Source organism: Dama dama, chromosome 33 (assembly GCF_033118175.1).
Source record: "Dama dama isolate Ldn47 chromosome 33, ASM3311817v1, whole genome shotgun sequence".
Lineage (NCBI taxonomy): Eukaryota > Metazoa > Chordata > Mammalia > Artiodactyla > Cervidae > Dama > Dama dama.
This window is the reverse complement of record NC_083713.1, coordinates 3,464,105-3,476,878: the sequence shown is the minus strand read 5'-3', so window position 1 is coordinate 3,476,878 and position 12,774 is coordinate 3,464,105. Positions and strand designations below refer to the sequence as shown.

General features: G+C 37.7%; 1 protein-coding gene across 1 annotated transcript in view; it reads left to right on the top strand.

The window, feature by feature from the left end:
• The window catches only part of OCA2 (OCA2 melanosomal transmembrane protein), a 245,469-nt gene that overhangs the window by 187,844 nt on the left and 44,851 nt on the right, over positions 1-12,774 (top strand). Inside the window, exon 19 of the mRNA XM_061135017.1 lies at positions 216-343. Coding sequence (XP_060991000.1) covers positions 216-343 — 128 coding nt within the window. The remainder of the gene's footprint in view (positions 1-215; positions 344-12,774) is intronic.

The following is a 12,774-nucleotide window of genomic DNA, read 5'->3' as shown; positions in this document are numbered from 1 at the left end:
AAAGAATATGGACATGAGTAAACTGCTGGCATGGTGGATATATTCATTATCCTGATGGCTGTTGTGTTGGTTTCTTTGGTATATATATTAGCCAAAAGATACATATTAAGTGTGTTCAATTTGCAGAATATCAATTACCTTCAATTAAAAAAGAAATCTGAAGATGAATTAGCATTTTAACAGTTAAATTATAAGTCTGTTTACTTGTTTTTCAGGGTGGATTGCTATTCTAGGTGCCATCTGGTTGCTAATTTTAGCTGATATCCATGATTTTGAGATAATTCTACACAGAGTGGAATGGGCAACCCTTCTGTTCTTTGCAGCACTCTTTGTTCTGATGGAGGTAAGTCTTTTGTTGAACTCTTGCAATAGTTCAAAGGCCCGATTTTTATATTTCACATTTTATTTACCAAATGAAGAAAGCCCCAAATTTGTAAGTCTTTCTACATATTCACTAAGTGGAAAATTATGGGGGTTGAAATTAGACTATTTTAAGTTAAACCAACTTTTATCTCAGGCACCTATTATTTAACAAACTTGTTTATTTGGTTGCTGTTTTTTTTTTTCTTGAATAACCTTTGTGGTTTGTAAACTTGCTTTAATTTCATTTTCTGTAAAGTAGAATTTACTCTAAATTGGGATAGAGCAAAATGACTTGTTACAGAAAGTTTATAGGGAAATATCTTGATAGTCTATTCCTTTTGTGTAATATTTAAATAAATAATCTCTTATAATGGGAAAGACTGCATCAAAGAAAAGATTGGATAACATGTATTGTTTTAGTTATAATTTTTATCACAAAATTATTCACAATAACTTTTATCTTGGGAGTTGATTCACAAACATGTACCTCCTCAAATACAAAGATGTACTGGTATAGCCTGAAGTCAGGCAGGTTGATTCCTCAAGCTCCATTATTCTTTCTCAAGATTGCTTTGGCTATTTGATGTTTTTTGTAATTCCATACAAATTGTGAAATTATTTGTTCTAGTTCTGTGAAGAATACTGTTGGTAGCTTGATATAGAGATTGCTTTGAATCTATAGATTGCTTTGGATAGTATACTCATTTTCATTATATTGATTCTTCAGATACATGAACATGGTATATTTCTCCAACTATTTGTGTCCTCTTTGATTTCTTTCACCAGTGTTTTATAGTTTTCTATAAACTATATAGGTCTTTTGTTTCTTTAGGTAGATTTATTCCTAAGTATTTTATTCTTTTCATTGCAATGGTAAACGAAATTGTTTCCTTAATTTCTCTTTCTGTTTTCTCATTGTTAGGGTATAGGAATGCAAGGGATTTCTGTGTATTAATAGGTCTTTTGTTTCTTTAGGTAGATTTATTCCTAAGTATTTTATTCTTTTCATTGCAATGGTGAACGAAATTGTTTCCTTAATTTCTCTTTCTGTTTTCTCATTGTTAGGGTATAGGAATGCAAGGGATTTCTGTGTATTAATTTTATATCCTTCAACTTTACTATATTGATTGATTCACTCTAGTAATTTTCTAGGGATTTTTTAGGGTTTTCTATGCAGAGGATCATGTCATCTGCAAACAGTGGGAGTTTTACTTCTTTTCCAATCTGGATTCCTCTTATTTCTTTTTCTTTTCTGACTGTTGTGGCTAAAACTTACAAAACTATGTTGAATAATGGTGGTGAGAGTGGGTATCCTTGTCTTATTCCTGACTTTATAGGGGAAATGCTTTCAATTTTTCACCATTGAGGATAATGTTTGCTGTGAGTTTATCATATTTGGCTTTTATTATGTTGAGGTATGTTCCTTCTATGCCTGCTTTCTGGAGAGTTTTTAATCATAAATTGATGTTGAATTTTGTCAACGGCTTCCTCTGCATCTATTGAGATGATCATATGGTTTTTATCTTTCAGTTTGTTAAAGTGGTGAATTACATTGATTGATTTGTGAATATTGAAGAATCCTTGCATCTCTGGGATAAAGCCCACTTGGTCGTGATGTATGATTTTTTTAATATGTTGTTGGATTCTGTTTGCTAGAATTTTGTTAAGGATTTTTGCATCTATGTTCATCAGTGCTATTGACCTGTAGTTTTCTTTTTTTTTTTGTGGCATCTTTGTCTAGTTGTGGTATTAAGGTAATGGTGGCCTCATAGAATGAGTTTGGAAGTTTACCTTCCTCTGCAATTTTCTGGAAGAGTTTGACTAGGATAGGTGTTAGCTCTGATCTAAATTTTTTGTAGAATTCAGCTGTGAAACCATATGGTCCTGGGCTTTTGATTGTTGGAAGATTTTTTATTACAGTTTCTATTTCTGTAATTTTGATGGTTTTGTTAAGATTTTCTATTTCTTCCTGGTTCAGTTTTGGAAAGTTACACTTTTCTAAGAATTTGTCCATTTCTTCCAAGTTGTCCATTTTATTGGCATATAGTTGCTGACAGTAGTCTCTTATGATCGTTTGTATTTCTATGTTGTCTGTTGTGATTTTTCCATTTTCATTTCTAATTTTGTTGATTTGATTCATCTCCCTTTTTTTCTTGATGAGTCTGGCTAATGGTCTGTCTATTTTATTTATCTTGTCAAAGAACCGGCTTTTAGCTTTGTTGATTTTGTCTATGGTCTCTTTTTTTCCTTTTCATTTATTTCTGCCCTAGTTTTTATGATTTTTTTTTCCTTCTACTAACCCTGGGGTTCTTCATTTCTTCTTTTTATAGTTGCTATAGGTGTATAGTTAGGTTATTTATCTGATTTTTTTCCTGTTTCTTGAGGTAGGCATGTATTGTTATGAACCTGCCTCTTAGCACTGCTTTAACTGAATCCCATTGGTTTTGAGTTGTTGTGTTTTCATTTTCATTCATTTCTATGCATATCTTGATTTCTTTTTTGATTTCTTCTGTGATTTGTTGGTTATTCAGGAGTGTGTTGTTCAGCCTACATATGTTTGTATTTTTAATAGTTTTTTTTTTTTTTTTTCCTGTAACTGACATCTAATCTTATCTCATTGTGGTCAGAAAAGATGCTTGATATGATTTCAGTTTTTTTGAGCTCATGAAGGCTAGATTTATGGCCCAGGATGTGATCTATCCTGGAGAAGGTTCCGTGTGCACTTGAGAAAATGGTGAAGTTCATTGTTTTGTGGTAAAATATCCTATAGATATCAATTAGGTCTAACCGGTCTATTGTATCATTTAAAGTTTGTGTTTCCTTGCTAATTTTCTGTTTAGTTCATCTATCCATAGGTGTGAGTGGGGTATTAAAGTCCCCCACTATTATTGTGTTACTGTTAATTTCCCCTTTCATACTTGTTAGCATTTGCCTTACAGATTTTGGTGCTCCTATGTTGGGTGCATATATATTTATAATTGTTATATCTTCTTCTTGGATTGATCCTTTGATCATTATGTAGTGTCCTTCTTTGTCTCTTTTCATGGCCTTTATTTCAAAGTCTGTTTTATCTGATATGAATATTGCTACTTCTGCTTTCTTTTAGTCTCCATTTGTGGGAGATATCTTTTTCCAGCCCTTCACTTTCAGTCTGTATGTGTCACTAGGTTTGAGGTTGGTCTCTTGTAGACAAAATATATAGGGGTCTTGTTTTTGTAGCCATTCAGCCAGTCTTTGTCTTTTGGTTGGGATATTCAACCCATTTATATTTAAGGTAATTATTGATAAGTATGATCCCATTGCCATTTATTTGTTGTTTTGGGTTCGAGTTTATAAACCTTTTCTGTGTTTCCTGTCTAGAGAAGATCCTTTAGCATTTGTTGAAGAGCTGGTTTGGTGGTTTTCTCAGCTTTTGCTTGTCTGTAAACCTTTTGATTTCACCTTCATATTTGAATGAGATCCTTGCTGGGTACAGTAATCTGGGTTGTAGGTTTTTCTCTTTCATCACTTTAAGTGTGTCCTGCCATTCCCTTCTTGCTTGAAGAGTTTCTATTGAAAGATCAGCTGTTATCCTAATGGGAATCCCCTTGTGTGTTATTTGTTGATTTTCCCTTGCTTCTTTTAATGTTTGTTCTTTGTGTTTGATCTTCATTAATTTGATTTATATGTGTCTTGGGATGTTTTGCCTTGTGTTTATCCTGATTGGGACTCTTTGGGTTTCTTGGACCTGGGTGACTATTTCCTTCCCCATTTTAGGGAAGTTTTCAACTATTATATCCTCAAGTGTTTTCTCATGGCCTTTCTTTTTGTCTTCTTCTGGGATTCCCATCATTCGAATGTTGGGGCGTTTCACATTGTCCCAGAGGTCTCTGAGGTTGTCCTCATTTCTTTTAATTCTGTTTTCTTTTTTCCTATCTGCTTCATTTATTTCCACCATTCTATCTTCCACCTCACCTATCTTATCTTCTCCCTCAGTTATTCTCTGTTGGTTCCCTCCAGAGTGCTTTTGATCTCAGTTACTGCATTATTCATTATTGATTGACTCTTTTTTATTTCTTCTAGGTCCTTGTTAAACTTTTCTTGCATCTTCTCAATCCTTGTCTCCAGCCTGTTTATCTGTAACTTTATTTTGTTTTCAAGATTTTGGATCATTTTTACTATCATTATTCTGAATTCTTTTTCAGGTAGACTCCCTATCTCCTCCTCTTTTGTTTGGCTTGGTGGGCTTTTATCATGTTCCTTTACGAGCCGAATATTTCTCTGCCTTTTCATCTTGTTTAGATTCCTGTGTTTGGGGTGGCATTTCTGTAGGCTGGAAGTTTGTGGTTCCTCTTTATTGTGGAGGTTCCTCCCTGTTGGTGGGGTTGGACGAGTGACTTGTCAACGTTTCCTGGTTAGGGAAGCTTGAGTCAGTGTTCTGGTGGGTAGAGCTGGGATCTCTTCTCTCTGGAGTGCAATGAAGCATCCAGTAGTGAGTTTTGAGGTGTCTGTGGGTTTGGTGTGATTTTTGGCCGCCTGTATTTTAATGCTTAGGCTTATTCTCCTGTGCTTTTGGAGAATTAGTTTGGTATGTCTTGCTCTGGAACTTGTTTGCTCTTGGGTGGAGCTTGGTTTCAGTGTAGGTATGGAGGCTTTTGGATGAGTCCTTGTCAGTTAATATTCCCTGGGGTCAGGAGTTTTCTGGTGTTCTCAAGTCTTGGATTTAAGCCTCTTGCCTCTGGCTTTCAGTTTTATTCTTGCAATAGCCTCAAGACTTCTCCATCCATACAGAACTGATGATAAAACATGTAGGTTAATGGTGAAAAGATTCTCCACAGTGATGGACACCCAGAGCGGTTCACAGAGTTACACGGAGAAGAGAAGAGGGAGGAGGGAGATAGAGGCAATCAGGAGGAGAAGTGGGGGAGTCAAAAGGAGAGAGATCAATCTAGCTACTAATCAGTTCCCTAAGTGTTCTCCACAGCCCGGAACACCCAAAGAGATTCACAGAGTTAAGCAGAGAAGGGAAGGGAGAGGGAGAAGATAGAGGAGACCTGAGGGGAGAAAAAGGAGAGTCAAAAGCAGAGAGAGCATTCAAGCCAGTAATCACAGTCTTAAGTAAAAATGGATACTGACAATTGGATTCTTAAAGGTACAAAATTGATAACAAATACCAAAAGCAAAGATTAAAAATCTAGAGTAGAAGTTAGACTCAAAAATACGATATTAAAAAAACAAAACAAAATCTCAAAAATTATAAAAAATATATATGAAATTTACTTTACAAATAGGGTCTCTTTTTTTGCAAGGTAATAGTAGGTTTTAATGGAGAAGGCAATGGCATCCCACTCCAGTATTCTTGCCTGGAAAATCCCATGGACAGAGGAGCCTGGTAGGCTGCAGTCCATGGGGTCGCGAAGAGCCAGACATGACTGAGCGACTTTCACTTTTCACTTTCATGCATTGGAGAAGGAAATGACAACCCACTCCAGTGTTCTTGCCTGGAGAATCCCAGGGACGGCGCCTGGTGGGCTGCCGTCTATGGGGTTGCACAGAGTTGGACATGACTGAAGTGACTTGGCAGCAGCAGCAGCAGTAGGTTTTAAAAATGAAAATTAAAGGAGTAATAAAGAACTTCAAAAGTAAAAAAAAATTAAAAAATGATATTAGTAAAGTATATCTAGGAGTTTCCCTGGAATTGTTGAGGGAAGTGTGGGTTCAGTTCATTTCAGATAGTTCCTTGTTCCAGCTTATACTTCTTCTCAGGTCTATAGGCCCCTTCCCACGTAGTCAATGCTAACTACAGGGTTTTAATCTGTTGCACCTGTCACTTCCAAAGCAGTTCCCTCTTTGTTTATTTTGGCTTCCTCTGTTTGCAGGTCTCTTCAGTGTCTAATTTCCACTCTGACAGAAGGGGGGCAGAGGTGGTCATTTATTTAGGCTCACTTGTTCAGTTGTGCTGCGGGGAGGGAGGAGCACTGCAAATAAACATCACTGGCCTGTGTGGGGAGTGTGCACAGTGTCTGGGCCAAACTGGGTTTGCCCCCACTCATGGCGTGTGTGTTTTCCCCATCTACACTGCTCAGGTTCTAGGTTGCTCTGCAAGGGAACTGTCTAAAGTGGGCCTTGGGTTATGTGCACTTCCCAGGTCTAAGCCGCTCAGGTTCAGGTTCTTGGGTACTCCAGAAAGGCACAGACTCGGTTGGGCCTGCGTTTTGTGCCCTGCCCAGGTCTGAGCAGCTCAGGTGACCAGGTGCTTGGCGAGTGCACTCTCCCCAGGTGAGGGGTGTGTCTTATCACCTCCCCTGTCCCAGCCCCTCTGTTTCCCTGGATGTGCAGCAGGAGTCCAATCTCAGGTATGCGGTGTGTCTCCTCTGGGGAGCTGATCTCTGGCTGCGACCCTCTTGGTGGATGTCAACCATACAGGATCCCAGGAAGACTTGGTTAGCAACTGGGAGCTTGCTCGCAGTTTGGTAGAGGATGCAATCTATGGGGCCAAGTTTGCCCCTTGCCTTCCGGCTCTGGCTGTGGACCGCCCACCTCCCTGCCTCCAGCGGGGGATGGGCCCATCTAGTAATGGCTAGCTCTCCTCTGGTATTCGCTCAGTCCTTTGTTCTGTGATCAGGCCAGCAGTGCCTTAGGCTAGAGGTTTTCGCGGGAAGGTTTTCTCTCTCTGGCTGTCCCACAGTTTGGGTTGCTATCTCGTGTTAGCTCCCTCAGATTTTCCTCAGGGCATTCAGGCCTGGTCCTTACCCTAAGCAATGCAGTCCGTGCCTCCCTGTTCAGCCCCTACTTGGTGGTGACAGACGTGAACGTCTGGGCTACTTCTCTGCCGGGAGTTGCGGTTCAGTGTGTAATCTGTGCATTTTATTTATTTATTTTTTCCTCCCGGTTATGTTGCCCTCTGAGATTCCAAAATTCCTCACAGACCTGCCGATGAGAGGGTTTCCTGGTGTTTGGAAACTTCTCCTCTTTTATGACTCCCTCCCCAGGATGGGTCTCTGTCCCTAACTCTTTTGTCTCTCTTTTTATCTTTTATATTTTGTTCTACCTCCTTTAGAAGACAATGGGCTGCATTTCTGGGTGCCTAGTGTCCTCTGCCAGTGTTCAGAAGTTGTTTTGTGGTATTTGCTCAGCGTTCAAATGATCTTTCGATGAATTTCTGGGGGAGAAAGTGGTCTCCCAGTCCTATTCCTCTGCCATCTTTAGAACCACTCTCTTCTTGTCTCTTCTTTATAGAACATTTTATTCTCTTTGGCTGGCTCTTGTTTTCTTGGATATTCAGGGGGGCCACACTGCATCTTGATTTAGTTTCCTTGAGACCAGGAAAAGCTATTATGTCTGTTTCTTCTCATTATGTTCATTGCTCTGCAGGAGCATCCTATTGATAAAAATCAGGTAATTTCTGAATCTGAGCACTATACTGAGAGTTTGTCTAGCTGTTTCCTTCAGGACCTTTATCATAATTGTTGAATTAAAAAAGAGTCACAACCTAAAAATTGAGAGTTATGTTTTAGTTGGTGGGAATTTTTAGGACGTCAAGCCTGGAAGATAGCATCTCAAGCCTGGAAGATAGCAATTCTTGGAAAGAATTGCCCCAAGGAGGTGAGAAGAGAAGCCAGGTTATAGAGAAGCTATACAATAATGGGCAGGCACAGTCTGAACATCAAAAGATTATTGCTCATTAAAGAAAACCAGATATCCCACTTAAGGAATTAAGCACTTTTCTGGATATATGAAGATGCGAGAGTCTAGGGTCACCAAAATAATTTCTTTAATATGCATTTCAACAATCCTGGGACCAGTATTCTGTGTTTTTCACATCATGAGCTCCCTTGGGTTCAACATAGGGAGTGGCTTCAATATGATGGCTGTTAGATCATGGGTATTCTTCTCCTTCTTGAGTGCCCTTAGGACTCAGGAACTCACACTGGAGGACTAAAATCACTGATGACTATGACATCCTTGTTTATTGTTTGTTTTTCAGTTCCTAAATCACATCCAATTCTTTGTGACCCCCTGAACTGCAGCATGCCAGGCTTTCCTGTCCTTCACTATCTCCCAGAGTTTGCTTAGATTCATATCCAATGAGTTGGTGATGCTATCTAACCATCTCATCCTCTGCTGCCTCCTTCTTCTGCCTTCAATCTTTCCCAGCATCAGGGTCTTTTACAGTGAGTCAGCTCTTCTCATCAGGTGGCCAAAGTATTGGAACTTCAGCTTCAGCATCAGTCCTTCCAACGAGTATTCAGGGTTGATTTCCTTTAGGATTGACTGATTTGATCTCCTTGCAGTCTAAGCGGCTCTCAAGAGTCTTGTCCAGCACCACAATTTGAAGGTATCAATTATTTGGCACTCAGCCTTCTTTATGGTCCAACTCTGTCATCCATACAGGACTGACAGAATTATAGCTTTGACTATATGGACCTTTGCTGACAAAGTGATGTCTCTGCCTTTTAATTTGATGTCTAGCATATTGTCATAACTTTTCATCCAAGGAGCACATGCCTTTTAATTTCTGGCTGCAGTCACCATCTGCAGTGATTTTGGAGCCAAGAAATTAAAATCTGTCACTGTTTCCAGTTTTTATCCATCTATTTGCCATGAAGTGATGGGACCAAATGCCATGATCTTAGTTTTCTGAATGTTGAGTTTTAAGCCAGCTTTTTCACTCTCCTCTTTCACCCTTCCTAAGAGGCTCTTTAGTTCCTCTTCGCTTTCTGCCAGTAGAGTGGTATCATTTGCATATCTGAGGTTGTTGATATTTCTCCTGGCTATCTTGATCCCAGATTGTGATTCATCCAGTCCAGTATTTTGCATGATGTACTCTGCATATAAGTTAAGTAAACAGAGTGACAATATACAGCCATGTTGTACTCCTTTCCCAATTTTGAACCAGTCAGTTCTTCCATGTAGATTCTAACTGTTGCTACTTAACCTGCATACAGGTTTTTCACAAGACAGGTAAGGTGGTTTGATATTCCTATTTCTTAAAGGGAGATATTGTTAGAAATAATGGGGGATATTTAATCAAGATAAATAGGATAGCCTATCAGGAACATATAACAGAGATATTCACAATAAAACATTAAAATAGTTTATTCATTAAATTATAAAGTAGATAATTTCACAATCATAGAAGGTTTTATGATGTTTCTTTTTTATTTCTTTCAAAATTGGTAGAAGATCTAAACAAAGAAGTCATGAAAGCCATAGGAGATATGGAAAGCATTATCAGCCATTTTACTTTAATTGCCATTTGTAGAACTCTACATCTTACTGCATATGCACATGATAAACTACTAAGATTACAAATTTCAGTCTAAGATCTACATACTCTGACAGCAACAAATTTAAATGAATAACAACCAGAGATCTGGGAAAACCAATATTTTGGAATTCACCGAGATACTTCTATTCAAATCATGGGTCAAAGTCAAATCTAAGGGGAAAATATTTTAAACTGAATGTCAATTAAAACATAACATAGCAAAAAATTTTGGATGATGCTAAAGCTGTCTGAGTGGGAAACTTATTGATTAAATACTCATAATAGGAAAATGAAAGATCTAATTCCAGCTATCTAACATTCCATTTTAAGAAAATGGAGGAGAAAAAAGAGCAAAGGAAAACCAAAGTAAATATAAGGAAATTAAAGATAAGGTCAGAATGGACAAATTAGGAAATAAGCAGACAATATATAGAAAATAAATCAAGCCAAACCTCATTCTAAGAATTTTTACAAATTGACAAACTTCTACCTAGATCGATCAAGAAATAAAACAGCAGAAACCACCAATATCATCAGTAATAAGGAGCTGTCAACATAGACACTACAAACACTAAAAGAACAAGAATATTACTGTTAACAACTTTATGCCAACAAATTCAACAACCTATGTCAAAGGAACATATTCTTGAAGAATATGTGGTCAGAATAGATGCTTCATGTGATTTCTATTCTCTTAAATTTATTGAGACTTATTTTGGGGTCTAGCATGTGATCTATCCTGGAGAATTTCTCATGTGCATTTGAGAAAAATATGTATTTGGGCTACTTTCAAATGGAGTGTTTTATATATACAGTATTTGGTAATATGTCATTTAAGGCCAGTGTTTCCTGATTGATTTTCTGTCTATTGATATAAGTGGGCTGTTAATATTCCCTACTACTACTGTGTTACTCTCTCTTTGTGTCTGTTAATATTTGCTTTATATATTTAGGTGTTTCTATATTGGGTGCATCTATATTTACAATTGTTATATCTTGTTCTTGGATTGAGCCCATGATCTTTATGTAATATTCATCTTAGTCTCTCTCTCTCTCCCTCTTTTTTTTTTTTTTTCATTTATTTTTATTAGTTGGAGGCTAATTACTTTACAATATTGTAGTGGTTTTTGCCATACACTGACGTGAATCAGCCATGGATTTACATGTGTTCCCCATCCCATCCCTCTGGGTCTTCCCAGTGCACCAGCCCTGAGCACTTGTCTCATGCCTCCAACCTGGGCTGGCGATCTGTTTCACCCTTGATAGTATACTTGTTTCAATGCTATTCTCTCAGAACATCCCACCCTCGCCTTCTCCCACAGAGTCCAAATGTCTGTTCTGTACATCTGTGTCTCTTTTTCTGTTTTGCATATAGGGTTATCATTACTATCTTTTAAGATTCCATATATATGCATTAGTATATTGTATTGGTCTTTATCTTTCTGGCTTACTTCACTCTGTATAATGGGCTCCAGTTTCATCCATCTCATTAGAACTGATTCAAATGAATTCTTTTTAATGGCTGAGTAATATTCCATTGTGTATATGTACCATAGCTTCCTTATCCATTCGTCTGCTGATGGGCATTAGGTTGATTCCATGTCCTGGCAATTATAAACAGTGCTGCAGTGAACACTGGGGTACATGTGTCTCTTTCAGATCTGGCTTCCTGGGTGTGTATGCCCAGGAGTGGGATTGCTGGGTCATATGGCAGTTCTATTTCCAGTGTTTTAAGGAATCTCCACACTGTTCTCCATAGTGGCTGTACTAGTTTGCATTCCCACCAACAGTGTAAGAGGGTTCCCTTTTCTCCACACCCTCTCCAGCATTTATTGCTCGTAGACTTTTGGATAGCAGCAAAGTCACAGTCATCAAGACAGTATGGTACTGGCACAAAGGCAGAAATATAGATCAATGGAACAAAACAGAAAGCCCAGAGATAAATCCATGTACCTATGGACACCTTATCTTCAACAAAGGAGGCAAGGATACACAATAGAAAAAAGACAACCTCTTTAACAAGTGGTGCTGGGAAAACTGGTCTACCACTTGTAAAAGAATGAAACTAGAACACTTTCTAACACCATACACAAAAATAAACTCAAAATGGATTAAAGATCTAAATGTAAGACCAGAAACTATGAAATTCCTAGAGGAGAACATAGGCAAAACACTCTCCGACATAAATCACAGCAGGATCCTCTATAACCCACCTCTCAGAATATTGGAAATAACAGCAAAAATAAACAAATGGGACCTAATTAAACTTAAAAGCTTTTGCACAATAAAGGAAACTATAAGCAAGGTGAAAAGACAGCCCCTAGAATGGGAGAAAACAATAGCAAACGAAGCAACAGACAAAGGATTAATCTCAAAAATATACAAGCAACTCCTGCAGCTCAATTCCAGAAAAATAAATGACCCAATCAAAAAATGGGCCAAAGAACTAAACAGACATTTCTCCAAAGAAGACATACAGATGGCTAACAAACACATGAAAAGATGCTCAACATCACTCACTAGCAGAGAAATGCAAATCAAAACCACAATGAGGTACCACTACACACCAGTCAGGATGGCTGCCATCTTAGTCTCTTACTACAATATTTGTTTAAAGTCTTTTGTCTGATATAAAAGTATTGCTACCTTTACACTTCTCTTTTCAATGAAGTACCTTTTTCTATCCTTTCACTTTCAGTCTGTGTGTATCTTTAAATCTGAAGTGAATCTCTTATAGACAGCATATGTTTGCTGGGTCTTGTGTTTGTTTTTAAAATTCATTCAGCCACTGTCTGTCTTGATTGGAGATTTAGTCTATTTACATATAAAGTACTGATAGGTTTGTACTTATTGCCATTGTCTTAATTATTCTTGCAGTTCTTTTTAGTTCTTTTCTTTCTCTTCTATTTATTCCTTTGTGACTTGATGATTACATTTAGTTTCATACTTGAATGCCCTTCTCTCTTTTTTGTATATAGCCATTGTAGGTTTCTGCTTTGTACTTATCATGAGGTTCATAAATAGCTAACTATCAATCTATCTAATTATCTATCTATCTATATCTGATTATTTTAATTTGATGATCTTTTCAATTTGAACATTAACATCAGCATGTTCTCTTTTCACTCATGTTTTGTACATTTGACCTCATATTTTATGCC